This window comes from Desmodus rotundus, chromosome 4, assembly GCF_022682495.2.
Source record: "Desmodus rotundus isolate HL8 chromosome 4, HLdesRot8A.1, whole genome shotgun sequence".
Lineage (NCBI taxonomy): Eukaryota > Metazoa > Chordata > Mammalia > Chiroptera > Phyllostomidae > Desmodus > Desmodus rotundus.
Genome location: NC_071390.1, coordinates 24646379 through 24663150, shown reverse-complemented (window position 1 = coordinate 24663150; position 16772 = coordinate 24646379). Strand labels below are relative to the sequence as shown.

The following is a 16772-nucleotide window of genomic DNA, read 5'->3' as shown; positions in this document are numbered from 1 at the left end:
ATTGTCAAAAACTTTTTTGCTAGTTTCATAGATGGAACTGATAATGCCTTTCAGGTTTTTTAAATTATTATTTTACTTAAGTTCGGCAGTTTTCAAACTGTTAACCAACTGCATTTCCCTTTTTTTGTGAATTATTTCCTAAGTTCTTCCTATTGAGTGTTTCTTATTTGCATGACTCCTCTACACCCGGGAGTTAATGCTTTTCTTTCGTATTTTCGTGTGAACATTTCAGGTATTTTTGCTGGCCCTGTGCAGGTTTGTTTGGGTTTTATTTTTTTTTCCCACTAACACTTAACAAACCTAGATGTAGTCAAATCTATAAAATCCTTTTCTTTGAGACTTCTAACACATTGCTAAATTTAGAGCCTTCTTGCCTCCAGAAAGTTATTACTCAGTTCAATTTTTTTTAAAGACTTTTTCTAATGCCTTGATTTTTTCCAAATCCATCTGGATTAATTTTGTTCTTGGGTGCAGGGAGAGGACATAATTTTTTTCCCCCCCAGAGAGCTTGCCACTCAGGGCTGTGTTTTTTCATTAGGACAGAGATGTGTGGGCAGCATAAACACAAGTTCCGGAGTGGTGAGCTCCCAGCTGCTGTTAAGCTGATGAATGAGAGCACTGGGTGGGGCTGGGAATATTTTGATCAGGCTGTGACGGGGAGTCAGAAGAACACTGAACAGGTTGTACAAAGACCTAGATTCAAGTCTCATTCCTGCCATGTCTGGGGTGTGTGGATGCTGGCAAATCAGTTTACAAGTGTTTTCACTTGTAAAATGGAAAAAATAATCCCTGCCCTGCCTCCCCCTGAGGATTGTTTTCAGGATCAAATGAGATAATGGGAACAGGCTTTGTCAGGCATTACACAAATGTAATGTGGGATTAGGTCCACGGTTTACTAACTGGGGCCTGGCCCAATTCCAGCGACTCCCCCAGGGAAACAGCTAATATAGTAATGATGACGGGCTCCCCCTTGCAGCACACTAAGTAAAACATATCCTAAAGGCATTACTTCCTTGAACTTGCTCAGTGCCTTGTCCTCTGCCTCACGTCTACCCTGACCCGAGAGTGTTCAAGGCCCTCTTGGAGTCAGCCCAGAGGCTCCCAAGTTCCGAGGTGTCACCACAACCAGTTCTGTAGGTTTTGGTGACAGATCCCTTCCTGACAGGCAGCCTTCCTCCCCCATCTCCATGGAGGGCTCTTCACACACTGTACTGATGAGCCCTGAAAGCCGTTCCCCCCAGAGAGAGTGATTCTCATTTCATTCTGATGGTACTTACTGGAGAATTTCAAGGGGAATGAAAATTAGGGGAGGTCTATGGATTTCAGCCGAGTTAAATGGTAATTTTTTTCCTCCTCTCTGTAAGATGATGCTGCCTATAAGTAGAGAAAAGCAGTTTTATGCTCCATTGACTTTAAACATTAATGGGGCTGGCGTTATTGTCTCTAACCCAACATCCCTGGAAGTCGTTTTTGTCTTCTTGTCAGGGTAATTCCCATAGTGTTCTTAGTACTATAAGAAATGGAGCTTCGAGCTGGCATCCTTTTAAAAGTCTTCCCTTTGTTATGTTGCTTGTGTGTGGAGATTGCTATGTAAATATGCCCGGAACTTGGATATTATACTATTCATTATAGAGATGAATTCATTACAGAAGACCGACTCCATTTTCTGGGGGCACTTCTCGGGAGAGCTTTGAGAGAGAGAGAAGTGCTGTGTTGGACCAGTGGGAGGCAGAGAAGTGCCCTGGATCAGGAATCAACATATACGATGCTAGAGAGGCTCAGACGCAATTAAAAGTAATGAGAGGGTATCAGAAAGGGAAGCAACGAGAGCTGTGTGCCTGGCATTCTGGCCGCCTCCCTAGAAAGGCACAGAGGGTGTTCAGAAGCGGCAGTGGAAGGACACAGAATTCAAAGATTTTTCTGCATTGGTTTAGACCACTGAAATCCTTCCCTAGGAGTCCTGGCTGGTGTAGCTCAGTAGATTGAGCGTGGGCTGTGAACCAAAGAGTCACAGGTTTGATTCTCAGTCAGGGCACATGCCTGGGTTGTGGGCCAGGTCCCTGGTGGGGCCCACGTGGGAGGCAACCACACATTGATGTTTCTCTCTCTCTTTCTCCTTCCCTTTCCCTCTCTCTAAAATCTTACAAAAAAAAAACCAAAAAACAAAACAAAAAAATCCTTCCCAAGGAGTTTGCTTTCCACGAGCGCTTTGTTTTTCAATTACCCGCACTTGGAGACCCCAGTGGGGTGAACAGGGGTGGACACTAGGCTGGGAAACCCACCTGGACCCAGTCACTTCATCCTTCTATGCCTCCGATTCCAAATCTGTGAAGTGGGGAGGGGCAACCCCTTCTTTATAAAATTGTTATGTTTCATGAGAACTTGTATGGGAATGCTTATCACACAGACCCAGGGGATGATAAGAGTTAGGTTCTGAGGAGTAAAAATAGTTTTAGTGACGTCCAAGTCCAAAAAAAAGGCAAATTCTATGCTGTGGTCCATCAGTGGGTGAATGGACAAAATAAACTGTGGTACACCCATGCTCTGTAATATTAGTCATAAAAAAGGAATAAAATGCTGATGTGCTACATTACACTAAAAAACATTGTGCTCAGTGAAAGACGCCAGGCACTAAAAGGTCCTGTCTTGTGATTCCATTTATATGAAATATCCAGAATAGGTAAATCCACAGAGACAGAAAGCAGGTTGGTGTTTGCTTAGGTCGGGGGATCCTGGGTGGGGGAGGGTGACTGCTAACGGATATAAGGTTTTCTTATGGAGGGTTGAAATGTTTTGGGCCTTGTTAGAGGTGACACAACATTCTGGGTGTACTAAATGCCACTGAATTGTACACTTTAAAATGGCTTTTTGCCCTGACTGGTGTGGCTCAGTGGATTGAGTGCTGGCCTGTGAAAAGTCGCTGGTTCAATTCCTGGTCAGGGCATGTCTGGGTTGTGGGCCAGGTCCCCCATAGGGAATGCATGAGAAGTAACCACACATTGATGCTTCTCTCCCTCTTTTCCTCCCTCCCTTCCCCTGCCTAAAAATAAATAAATAAAATCCTTTAGTAAAATAAAATAAAATGACTAATTTTTCAAAAAAAATTTTATGTATTTACTTTTAGAGAGAGGGGAAAAGAGGAAGAAAGAGAGGGAGAGAAACATCAGTGTGTGAGAGATACATCAATCGGTTGCCTCTCACATGCCCCCAACCGGGGACGTGGCCTACAACCCAGGCATGTGCCCTGGGTGGGAATCGAATTGGTGACCTTTCAAATGGCAGGCTGATGCTCAATCCACTGAGCCTCATCAGCCGGGGCTAAACTGGCTAATTTATGTTGTGTGAATTTCACCTCAATAAGAAAAATTCCACGCAGTATCTGCTACTTGATCTAGTTCTTTCTTCCTCTCTCTGTAACTGTGACTGTCATGTATTTGCTGACGTGAGGTAATCATGTCTTCACCGTGATTGCTTTTAATGCTGCTTACAGATCTTTCTCAACTTTGAGATCACCTGATTCCCCCACTCCTGTTACGTGGTTTTCTGGCTGAGGTGGATGGGGTCGTTGCTTTCCCTCAACATGGAAGTGAAGGCTGGTCCTGAGGCAGCCGGGGGCCCACAGTGGGCCTGAGGAAGATCTGTGGTCATCCCTCCCATCCCAAAGGTTTCTTCCGGTCACCTGCCCCTCTCCTTCGTGCTAAGTGTGGTAGGTTGGGGAAGTGGCTGCAATACAATGCATAAAGGGAAAGCGATTCTTTTTAATAAATTTACCAGCTAGGGAACCATGATTAAAGTTTGCCTTGGGGCAAACTGTAGGTTCAGATAAAAGATTAGTGGTTGCCAAAGGCCAAGGGAGTCAGAGAGGCTGCTGTTACAAAGGGAAACGGAGGTGAACTGGGAAGGGGCGGTGATGGATCTGTTCAGCATCTGATTGTGGTGATGGTCACGCACATGTGTGTGGGCCTTAAAACCCAGAACTGTGCACGGAAGCAACAAAACAAGCTGCAAACACACACACCATATACTGATGATGGTGGCGACTGCATGGTTGAATACATTTGTCAAAACTCAGTGAGCGCATAAAACAACAAAAAGAAAAGACTCAACGAATGCTTATGTGGGTGAATTAATTATTTGTAAAGTATACCTCAATAAAGTTGATTTTTTAAAATCTGCCTCGAAACATGGAAGACATGTGCCCTATGAGCTCTCCGTAAATCACACCGCTTGGGGAAGGAGGAGAGATGACAAGCGGGCTGCTGGCTGTGTGCCAGACCAGGCCTCACATGGAGAGAGAAGTCCTTCCTGCCAGGGACCCAGCTTGGGAGGCTGTAAATCCACTCCTTCCATCACCCAACACATCAAAGGGCACCTGCACTGTCCTGGGGTCTGTGCCCACGTCCAAGGCCACAGCAAACAATGGAGGTAGTCCTCACAGAGCTTCGCAGTTCCTGGTGGGCAAAAGAATGGCCCTCCACAGAGGCCTGGCGTCTAATCTTGGGAGTCTGTGAATGCTACCTTACATGGCAAAAGGGACTTTGCTGATGTGACTGAGTAAAGATCTTAAGATGGGAGATGACCTGGATTACTGGGTGGGCCCAATGTCATCACAAACATCCTTATAGGAGGGAGGCAGTCAGGTCAGAGTCAGAGAAGACGTGATGATGGAAGCAGAGGCTGGAATGCTGTGGCTGCTGGCCTTGAAGATGGAAGGGGCCATGAGCCAAGGAATGCGGAAAACCCCCGGGCACTGGGAAAGGCAAAGAAACAGATTCTTCCCTCTGTTGGGAACCATCCTGCCTGGTTCCAGAAACTGTAACCCCACCTATCAGTGAAAAGGCCCCACGGCTAGGGGACCTTGGGACCATAAGCCACTAAGGAGACAAAACTTATCCTCCCAGCAGGGGCACAGCCTCTGTCCCCTTTTACTTCATCCTGCTTGGCCCCCGGGCAAATGACTGGTTAGCCAGTGATGGGTAAGATTCCTCAAGGGAGGGATGACCTAAGACAGGCACGGTCACAATGGGGCCATCAGGGAAGGAATTGGGGGGCTATAGAAAAAGGGGGTGATGGGCCCTCGGCTTTGACGTAGCCTGAGTCCTCATTCTGTCTGTAATCAGTCTCCTAATCTCTCAGCTGCCTTACTTCCCCCATCTGACTTAAGCCTGAAACAATGTGGTGCAGCCCTGGGCAGGAACAGGAGGTTCCCCAGGGCCATCAGGCCTAGGAAAGAATGCATAAAAGCCTGTGAAACCTGCTTTGCTAAGAACACCCTCAATTTTCTGATAAGGGTCCAAGCATGGAATGAGTTTGTTTTCCAAAGTTTCATGGCCCTTTAGCTAACTGACCCTGACTCAGAATAAGCTCTCATAGTTCTTTGAATGTTCATTACTGCCTGGCAATTATTGATGAGCTTTACCTGTATTCCTGTACAAATGGAACCCAATAAAAGCCCATTGAGGAACAGGCTCAAGGCCCTTCTCCTTTGAGAGAGATTGGCCACCTTTCCTCCCCAAGCAGATCATGTCTTGGTAGACTTATTTTCATCTGTGGCGGATGGGGTGGGGGGTGGTCTGCAGGCGGAGCCCCCCCAACTAGCCTCCAGGAAGGAGCACAGCCCTGCTAAGCCACCTTGACTATAACCCAGTAAGATCCACTTCAAACCTCAGAACACAAAACTATAAGGTAACAAATTTGTGTTGTTTTAAGCCACTAAGTTTGTGGTGATCTTTTTTACAGCAGCAATAGGAAATTACTACATGGTCTAATACAGAAAAATGTGTAAATAAGCAATGACTGTGCCCTACCTTAAACATGGGTTATAGAAAGATTGGGTACCACGTGCAGTGGCTCCAACATGAAGGAGCAGCTCAACCCAGTCACAACAAGTTAGGAAATACATCTTGTGGAAGTGACCCAGGCTGACACCTCAAACGTGGTGTTGCAAAGTGTTCACAAAAACCTATTCCCTCTTCCCTGGGGACGCAGCTGGAATTTTTCCCAGTCTCCCTTGCAGCCAAGTCCTGCCAAGTGACTGACTTGTAGCCAGTGCAATGTGAGCAGACATGGTGAGTGCTGATCCATAAGCACCTCCTATGACCATCCAGTGCTCTTTCCTATTGTGCCACGGGTGTCAGGGCTCAGGGCAATCTTGGAAGCTCTGCATGGCAGATGGCACGCCCACCCCCACCCCTACTGCACAACATCTAGGAACACCAGTACAGAGTCTCAGAGAATCTGAAAACAACTGAGTTGAGCACTGAAATTTTGAGATGTTATAGCATCTAGCATAATACTAATGCAGACGGAGAAAGGTTAACAGCAAAAGAGAAGTGGAGCTCTGGCTGGGGTAGCTCAGTGGATTGAGGGCCAGCCTGCAAGTCGAAAGATCGCTGGTTTGATCCCTGGTCAGGGCACGTGCCTGGGCTGCAGGCGGGGTCCCTGGTTTGGGAGGCAGTTGATCAATGTTTGTCACATTCGTGTTTCTCTCCCTCTCTTTCTCCTTCCCTTCCCCTCTCTCTAAAAATAAATAAATAAAATCTTTTAAAAAAAGAAGTAGAAAGTAGCAGGCCAAAGCAACTCAGTAGAGCTCAGTGTGGCCGGAGCAGTGTCTGGGGGACGTAAAAAGGGAGTGTGTTCAGGCTAGGGATGAAGGGTGAGCTGCACTGGTAAATACTGGGTTGGAGTGTGAGTACAGGTGGGCATGGAGACCTGATTTACATTTTAAAAAGAGCAATACCCTAGGAGTACCATGCTCCAGAGGAGGGCGAGCCCCGAAGAAGTGAACATAGTGGCCAGATGCCAGTTCAGATTGATGGTGAAATAGAGGCCTCTCTGCAACAGAAGGGCTCCAGGGTCTGATGGCGTGCAGTCCCACACCTCCACTCCCTCAAGCCAGAGTGGGTTTCATTATTGCTGGCCTGCCCCCTTGGCTGCCCACCACTGTTTCCCAAGTCCCACAGGCCTTCTGCTTCGTGGAATCTTAGTGAATTTGTCCTCAAGAGGGCAGGTTGCTTCAGTTTGGTCATTCTGAGTTTTCCTCCCCAAGTAGTTTTGCTTCTGGTTTCTTGGGAGTGGGAATGGATGGGTGAGTCCACGAATCTACACTCCGACAAGCAAGTATACTCGCGGCCTTCTCTTTCTCATTTCAGACCCATGCAGGCAGACACTGGGAATCTCCTTGGAAACAGTGCTGGTCAGTCACAGAAGAACAACGTGACCTCATTTGGGAAAACATAAACCTCTCCCACCTACCTGCCCATTTGGACATGCAGAGTTGAGGACACTGAATACATTATTCTTACCCTTCACAGGCCTCTGATGTTAGACCAATGATCTCACTCCCTGTGGCTCATAGCCTCCCTGTGTAGTCCTGCCCAATGTCAGAGGGGCCACCGGGTTGGGAGTGGGTGACCTGGGTTCGAGTCCTGGTTCCTCCAGTCCCCAGGGGCTGGGAACAGCAGTCCCCGCTCTGGGCCTGTGTTCCCATCTGCAAAGTTGCCCTGAAGGCTGCCCTGGCTCCAAGGTGCTGGGAGAGCAGCTTGGCTGTTATACCCAGTTCTGTAATTTCTAGCCCTTCCTAATATTACTCTCACACAATTAGGATGGCCAGTCCCGAAAACGCTGACCAGATGACAGGGAGACACTGTTTCCAGCCCTGTGAGCCTCTCACTCAGGAGCTGGTCTCGGCGTGCCGTGCACACCGTGGCTGGGGCCCCTGGCTCCTGGCCCACCACCCCCACTTGTAGAAACCTATTAGCCTCCACCTGGGGCTCACTCTTTTCCCTCTTATACTCTGTGGTTTTAACAGTCTCCCTTCAGCAGTCTTGCTGTGTATGTGGCTTTTACTTCATAAATTTGTGGATATAGATGGACTATGCAACTACGCATTTAAATAAATGAAAACTGCCGTCTCCCCCAAAGAACAAACAAACCCTGCAATGTTAAATCAGATAAGAATTTAGGTAATAATACCTAACATTTACTTGTGGTTATTGCATGCCATGTACTGAGCCTCCCATCAGTTCTCTGGCGAGGCCAAACTCTTTTTGGCTCCAGGGCCTCTGCACATGCTACTCCTTAGCCTGAAGCATGGTCCAAAAGCAGGTGAGAGGAGCTTTGGCAGCGCCCTCCGCCCACACAAACACACAAGCTGAGTAAAAACAGTGAGCTTGGTATGCAGCCGGGCATCAAGACAGGCCTCTGCGGGGCCCACTTCCCAACCAGATCACTGCGCTTAGGCCCTGGGTGTCTGGAAATTTTGGAGTATTGCTTGTTTAGGCAAACAATCTAATCTGAAGCCTCTCTCACCATGGCCCCTTGTCCAAATCAGGTCCCTCCAGGACATCTGCACTTAAACTTCACAGCACCATTCCAATCACGTGTTTTATTTATCTGTTCTCTGCTCAGAACCTTTGCGAAGGCAAAGATCCTGTCTGATTTGCTTACTGCCGTGTCTCCCATACTTCACAAACTGTTTGTTTGGAAAGAAGTCCTCTGCTCAGAATAAATGCACAATGCGAGTCTGTGTATGGGGGGTGGGGAGGGGTCAAGAATATGGAAGAAAATGATGTAAAGGAAGAAAGGAAAGACTTGCAGGCCTGCTCCATAACACTCCTTGAAAGGAAAGAGAAAGCAATACCCAGCAAGCAGCCCCACCCCTCCCTGCCCCACCCTGCTGCCCTGCCCCTTACAGTCCTAAAGAAAGTCAGCCCTGGGACAACTCCACCTTCTCTCAGCTAGTACAAAGAAACCTGTTCTGTAATTGTCTTTAGTGCCTGTCGCAGGGTTTTAGGGGTGAAGAGCCTGCAAGTGGGCGAATGGGAAGGGGAACAGCCTCCCGTGTCCCAACTGTACCAGGTGTTTTGAAATTCACAGGCAAGCCTCTTTGCAACATTGTGTTGCCTAAGGTGCAACCACGTTGGCTTGAACTGCAGAGGCCTGGGACCTACCTTATGGCACCTGCTTAACTTTGCCTTTGGGTTCTCAGCTGTCAAGTTGAATCACGTTCATAAAAACCACAATCACAATATGACGGTTGTGGGGATCGAGAGATGATGCACGTGACCGCGTTTGGTAAATCGGAGGGCTCCGTGCAGCCCGAGTCGTCATGGCTTCGGTGTGGGCAAGGAGATTCAAGTCAGTCGGCAAGGTGTGCATTGGGTATGACTGTGCCCGTGCGGAGTCCTGAGGGGTCCACATGGTAGTTCTCTCCTGGGCAGGAAAGGATTGTGTTAGGGCAAACACAGGATGTCAGCTTAGGTAGCTGATTATTGTTTGTTTTGGAGGTGTACCGCACCTACCTGCAAGGAGTAGAACTCACCGCTGGACTGATTAAGGCAGAGAGTTTTAGATAAGTGTTATCTCACAACGATCCAATCAAAGTACGTGGCCATGTAAAGTCGGCTTGGGGAACACTGCACCTCATCCTGTTTATAAGCATATTTTACAACCAAGGGCTGGTCCCAGGTTATCGGCTTGGTATGTACTTCAGGCTCGGTGGCCTCAAGTCCAAGACGTATGGCATAGCAACTGTCCTGGTTCAAAGCAAGCCTTTTCAAGAGCCTGCAAACCTGCAGAGGAGCCATAGGGACTGTACAGGCTATTCCTGGCACCATCCATCTCCCTGTCATCAGTGCCTCAGATCCTCCCTTAAACGCTGATCTGAAGTCCTATCAGCGTTCTGACTGGTACTTATGAGTCTAAGGGGTGACATTCCCGGAATCTGGAAATCAAGCTGCCCTCTAGAAGTTAAACCCTTCAAGTCCACACATGATGGATAAAGTAAGTTATCTGTACAAAGTCCCAGAGGGAACAGGACTTCTCCCTGGTGCAAGCCGTAAGAGTAGGGCTTAGAAATTCAATCCAGGCATGCCTGCATTGAAGGAAGCACGAGCCAAATGAAATCTCAGAAAAGCTTCTGAACAGCAGGTAAATGGCTCCAACGAGACTAGAAGACACCAGAGACGAAGGATCCGGCCAGCTTTGCAGCGCTAATCGGAATAAAGGGGGACTCAGTGGGCAGGTGTGTTCCATCTAGAGCCGTTCTACCCCAATGACATCTTAAATGTAACACTCATATGTTTCCTTTTGCCCTGCTTCATGGTCACTAAAGCCTCGAAGTCTGACTTTCTCTGCAGGGGAGAGGAGGTACAGAGAAGTCAACACAAACACCAAGTCTCGGGCCGCCGGGCAGTTCTGTTTCTCATTTTGACTACGCCCCCTGGAGTTACTATTGTTCCTCTCTGAACGTGAACCACTCTGATATTAGACTTGCAAAGCTGGTATCCAGACTGACCCCGGAATGAATATGTAGCCTGCACACAGGGTGGCAAGGGATCACACCCTCCACCCACATTCTTAATATCTATTGATAATTTACCACAGCCTTGAAGTCCTGGTCTAGGCCCTTTCATGACCCATCAATGAGATTCGGATGGGAGAACACTTTCTGCCACCGCAGCCATAGCCCTGGGTGACTCAGCTAGCCTCTAACAGGTTGGTAAATGTTTCTAATGGTGAAAGCTACACTAAGTATGACTTTAAGAAATGGCAAGCCAGCTTACATTGCTCTAAATCAAGGTTGTTTTCTGAGTACAGTTATCTGTCTATTCATAATAATGTATACCAAAAATAGAACAAAGAGCAGCCATCATGTCATTTTCTAAATATTGCTTTGCACATGTTCCAGCATCTAGTGATAGCATTAAACTCCTGTGAACATCAAGGAGTAACATACTTAAGGACTCAAGATCCTTTGTAAATAACTGAGCCAGGTCCATAAGACAGATGCTTAAGCCGGGCCATTGAAAACAATGTTCATGGGACTTCCAGCCAAGATGGAGGCATAGGTAGACACACTGTGCCTCCTTGCACAACCAAGAGGGACAACAATTTAAAAACAAAAACCAACCAGAACTGACAGAAAATCGAACAGTATGGAAGTCCCACAACCAAGGAATTAAAGAAGACATTCATCCAGACCAGTAGGAGGGGCGGAGACAGGCAGCAGCTGGAGGCTGGAGGACTGGAGTGAGCAAGGTGGCAACTGGTGGGCCTGGCGAGGTGGTGGCTGGTGGACTGGGCAGTCCCACATTCACGTGCGGATAAACCAGGATGAACAACTCGGCAGCGAGACAGAGCACGCAACCCAGGGCTCCAGCTTGGGGAATTAAAGCCCCAAATCTCTGATTGAAAACACCTGTGGGGGTTGTGGCAGAGGCAGGAGGAACTCCCAGCCTCACAGGAGAGTTCGTTGGAGAGACCCACAGGGCCCTAGAACGTACACAAACCCACCCACCCGGGAATCAGCACCAGAAGGGCCCAATTTGCTTGTGGGTAGCAGGGGAAGTGACTGAAAACCGGCAGAGAGCAGAGCAAGCAGCACTGCTCCCTCTTGGACCCCTCCCCCACGTACAGCATCACACGGAGCCAACGTGGGCTGCCCCTTTATGTAACTGGGCCACCGAGACAAAAAAAAAATGGCCCAAATCAAAGAACAGATCAAAGCCCCAGAAAAAATACAACTAAGCAACGAAGAGATAGCCAACCTATCAGATGCACAGGTCAAAACACTGGTAATCAGGATGCTCACAGAAATGGTTGAATATGGTCACAAAATAGAGGAAAAAGTGAAGGCTATGCAAAGTGAAATAAACGAAAACATGCAGGGAATCAACAGTGACAGGAAGGAAACTGGAACTCAAATCAACGCTGTGGACCAGAAGGAAGAAAGAAACATCCAACCAGAACAGAACGAAGAAACAAGAATTCAAAAACATGAGGATAGGTTTAGGAATCTCCAGGACACCTTTAAATGTTCCAACATCCGAATTACAGGGGTACCAGAAGGAGAAGAGGAAGAGCAAGAAATTGGAAACTTATTTGAAAAAATAATGAAGGAGAACTTCCCCAATCTGGAAAAGGAAATAGACTACCAGGAAGTCCAGGAAGCTCAGAGACTACCAAAGAAGTTGGACCCAAGGAGGAACACACCAAGGCACATCGTAATTCCATTAGCCAAGATTAAAAATAAGGAAAGAATCTTAAAAGCAGTAAGAGAAAAGGAGACAGTTACCTACAAAGGAGTTTCCATTAGACTATCAGCTGATTTCTCAAAAGAAACCTTGCAGGTAAGAAGGGGCTGGAAAGAAGTATTCAAAGTCATGAAAGGCAAGGACCTACATCCAAGATACTCTCTCAAGCAAAGCTATCATTTAGAATGGAAGGGCAGATAAGGTGCTTCCCAGATAAGGTCAAGTTAAAGGAGTTCATCATCACCAAGACTTTAGTATGTGAAATGTTAAAGGGACTTATCTAAGAAAAAGAATGATCAAAAATATGAACAGTAGAATGACAACAAACTCACAACTATCAACAACTGAACCTAAAAAAACAAAAACAAACTAAGCAAACAACTAGAACAGGAACAGAATCACAGAAATGGAGATCACATGGAGGGTTATCAGCAGGGGAGGGGGAGGGGGAGAGGGAGAAAAGGTACAGAGAATAAGTAGCATAAATGGTAGGCAGAAAATAGACAGGGGGAGGTGGAGAATAGTATAGGAAATGTAGAAGCCAAAGAACTTATATGTATGACCCATGGACATGAACTAAAGGGGGGAATGTGGGTGGGAGGGGGAGTGCAGGGTGGAGGGGAATAAAGGGGGGGGAAATAGGACAACTGTAATAGCATAATCAATAAAATATATTTTTAAAAAGAAAACAATGTCCATGAAGTGTGTGTACCGGTAGGGTAAAAACTTTGTGAGAGTCAAATGCAAATTTAGAATATAAACTTGGATTTTAAAACTCTTATTTTTTGTATATAAAAAAGCCCTGTGTATAGAAAAATAAAATAGGAATGAAACATACTAGGGGTAACAGAAGAATTTGGTGGAAGGGTTCTAACTTTTTTACATTAACTTTTTGTTTTTCCCAACTGTTCTGTGAAATATTATTACTTTTATGGTGAAAAATAGAATACATTCTAATTTTCTAAGCTACTCCCTGAAGTACATGAAACCAAGAAGTATGAAAACAGAGACTACTTGAATGTCTTCAGTAATTTTCTTACATGTTGCAAACAATACAGAAGAAACCACGATCACACATGTGGACTGAGGCAGCCTTGAAATGGGACAGCAGACCAATATGACGGCCTTTGCCGGCACCAACTGTGAGGGCAGTTTCCACCAGGCCTGCCGCCCAGAGCCTGGGGTAGGGTTGGCTGAACCTGCCCCACCTGAGCCCAGACCTGCGGTGAGCAAAGTGCCTTTGCAGATCCCCAGTGTTGACCAAATCCTCCACCGACACAAGGGTTGCTGTTTTGGTGCAGTCAGGTGGGGTATTCTGTCTGCCATTGCTGAGAATGAGTAGAAGATGGACACCAGAAAGGAGAGGCAGGAGTCTCTAAGTCTGACATTGCCGAAAGCACAGGGAAATTAAAGCAGTGAATCTGGCTCTTGGTGGAGGCCCTCAACCATTGTAGTTGCCCCGCAATGGAATGAGTCTCCTGTGGAATACTCCTGATTCCCCTCCCTCCCCCCCGCCCCACACTGTTGAAACAAAAGCAGCTTTGCCTTTTGTAACAGATGTTTCAAATACCTGAAGTTTCTGGGACAGATTCTTGCCATCAAGATAATTTACATTTGAAGTCTAATTCCAAAATTGAGTTCAGCACAGCACTAATACCAATCTTTCTTGGTCACCTGCCCCTCCCACCTTTGAAAGAAAACAAAGCCTCTTAGAAAATATGCTATAATAAACAAGTTGGCGTCAAACTTTTTTTTTTTTTAAGACATCAAGGTTGGGCAATTGAAGGACCCATGGACGTGGACAACAGTGTGAGGAGTGACTATGGAAGTGGGAGGGTGGGCTGGTGGAGGGGGTGAAGGGGAAGAAATACAGGACACCTGTAATAGCATAAGCTATAAGCTATAAGAAAAAAAATACCGGCAATTGGCTCATACCTGTACCTACTCACATAAGCTCCTATTACCTGTGGTCTATTTCCCGAGAAAAATTGTAAAGGGCTGGCCCTGACTGAGGTGGCTCCGTGGGTTGGGCATCGTCCCACAAACGAAAGGGTCCCAAGTTCCATTCCTGGTCAATGCACATGCCTGGGTTGTGGGCCAGGTCCCTGGTTGGGGGCATATGAGAGGCCACCAACCAATGTTTCTTTCATACATCAATGTTTCTCACCCTTTCCCCTCTCTAAAAATAAGCTGTTAAAAAAAGATTATAAAGGGCTGGATAGGCTTAATTTGACCACCTTGTGTCCAGAAGTGTGACAATAGGGGACACCTTTGCAAATCTCTAATACCACCTCTACTGACCACCTTTCTTGCTTGCTGTCCAATTTCCAGACTGTGAGCAAGGAATGTAAACAGCGCCACCTCTGGGTGAAGTGTGGCTCCTTTACGCTTCCTAGCACAAAATCAGCTAGAGGAAATGTCCTAATTTGGGGACAGTGGATTAAGACAAGACTTGAGTGCCCCCAGAGGATGAGTGGAACTGTGCACAGGGCCTCCTAGGAGCAGTATCAGAGCCAAGGGCATTAAACCAGAATGGAAACCATTATGGAGTGTTTATGTGGTCTCATCTCAAATGGGGAGATTCTGAGACGAGGAAAGCTATCAGTCAAATGCCAGGGGACAAAGCCTAATTAATTCCTCATATTCTGGGACAGGGAATAATAGCCCTGGGTCCTTTGCTTCTTGATGCCTTCTGGGAAAACACACACACAGGGGACCCTGCGCTGACGGACAAGAGACCCGAGGAGCAAGGGAGGTCTGCACCACTCACTCCCTTCTCTGCTCCAAACCAACAAAGCTTGGGCGGTAGGAATCACACGGCTCTTTGTACCAGAACTCGATCCACTTGTCTAGAAAGAGAACATGAGGATCAGACAGGCGGGTGATGGGGCTGCGCCCGGCAGATGGAGGGACTCCTAAACACTGTTGAATCGAGGAGCAAAGTGGCTGGGAGAAGCCCGGGCCCAGGGGCAGCCGTGCTGCAGCTCCCTAAGCTGCGTCGTTGGTGCTCGATTCGACCACAGCTCCACACGCCAGCCCCAGCGCACTGGCTGCCTTTCCCAAAGCCCCAAATGTCACCTTCTGACTGGGCCTGTAAAGTGAAGTAGGGGAGTCCTCCTCACACGGGTAGGTGTCCCTGAGCAAGATCCAGAGCCCGACCTCAGGCTCTCATGCCGTGCCCCAGACTGGGTCCTGGGATTTAGGGGAAGGGGTCAAGACACTGATGCCAATGACTAGACATTGTTCCTGTCCCTGAAGGGGAGGGTGATGAAACACAATGTTTCTAGGGACAATGTACGGTGGTGCATGAGTGTTTATTCTTTGTCTGGTCACAGCGAATCTCACACACCTAGATGACAGTCAAGCTGAGAACGCCACACGGCTACGAGCAGCTGGAGGAAACAGAAGACCGCCTCCCCTGCTGCACATGGCCGCTCTGGGCAGAGTGCACGCGCACCCCCCTGGCCTTCTCAGAGGCCCTGAGGCCACATGCCCGTCTCCAGTGCCAAGGACATCTCTGGAAGATGATTTCTGTTTGGAACTTCCAAAATCCTGGGTGCCTCTCGGAACCAAGCTCTGCTCCCAACAAGTCATTCTGAGTCTGGGCTCTGCCACGGAGCAGCCTGGGGGCCCCGGGGCTCAGGGCCGACGGTCCTTTCTGCGGAGCTTGTGTCCCACCTGGGATCCCCGCCGGGCGGCTTTCACTAGGCCTTTGAACTGTCCCTGCAGCTTCACCTTCTTCCTGTAGGGACAAGGAACAGAAGGGTCACGTCTCACTGAGAACAGGCAGCTCTCTTTCCTGTAATGTCAAAAGACGGCCCCGCACCACCAGCAGGAACAGGGGAGTGGGGGTGCTGCCTGGCACTGGGTGGTACGCGATCTACACAGACGATGTGTTACCCACCATGTCTAAAAGAGCAGTTCCAGTTAACTACATACATAGGCACCAACTACATGAATGGTCATGTTAAAAAGTAGAAATAAAAAACTGGAAGAGACGTGAGCAATTGAGTTGAGAGTTTAATGAGAACACAGGTCCCCGCCTCCCGCGCCCTGCCCTGCACAGCACCATACCTGTGGTTGAGTTTGGCTCTGCTGAGGGGGATGTAGGCATAGGGGTCGAGCCGACCTTTCTTCTTCGCGTCGCCCTTTGCTTTCTGCTCAGAAAAAGAGAATCAGCTAGGAGTGTGGGGTTTCCCTTCCATTCCTTCCCTGCCCTTCCCTCCCCTTCCTTCCTTGACAGACCCCGTAGCCTTCCTGCCCTTCACTGTCTGCCTTAGGTGGTGCAAAGACTTTCTGTGGCTCTGGAAGGCCAACCAACAGAGGCCTGGACTTTCAACACTGATAAGACCTCAGTGTGCTCCTTAGTCTGGCTTCACAAAGGTGCCTCTCCAGGACAAGGATGGGCACAGCTTCCGCCCTTTCCCAGACACTCTGCCAGAAGACCCCTTGTCCCCACGGACAGCTCTTACCTTGGCCTTGTATTCAGCCCCAGGTGTTGCCTTCTTGCCCACAGGGCGATGGATGCCGGAGCCTCCAGCTAGAGGGAGAACACAGAGGCCAACAGTCAGATGAAGCCAGCGCAGCCTTTTCCTGGGAGAAGGCGATGGGCACCTTCTGTTCGGGGAGCTGTTGGGGAGAGGGGTCCTGGCCAGGAATCTGGCTCTGTCCTCTAACAACCAAGGACAAAGATCTTTCTCAGAAGGACTGCCCACTGACTTGAAAGACTACTGGGCT

The 16772-nt window shown here is 48.0% G+C and overlaps 1 protein-coding gene across 1 annotated transcript in view; it reads right to left on the bottom strand.

Annotated features, from left to right (window-relative positions):
- Positions 1-15333: 15333 nt before the first annotated feature.
- The window catches only part of RRP12 (ribosomal RNA processing 12 homolog), a 28026-nt gene continuing 26587 nt past the window's right edge, over positions 15334-16772 (bottom strand). The window contains exons 32-34 of the mRNA XM_024563194.3: positions 16508-16575; positions 16110-16192; positions 15334-15777 (exon numbers count right to left, since the gene is read on the bottom strand). Of these exons, the coding sequence (XP_024418962.2) occupies positions 15675-15777; positions 16110-16192; positions 16508-16575 (254 nt within the window). The 3' untranslated portion in view covers positions 15334-15674. The remainder of the gene's footprint in view (positions 15778-16109; positions 16193-16507; positions 16576-16772) is intronic.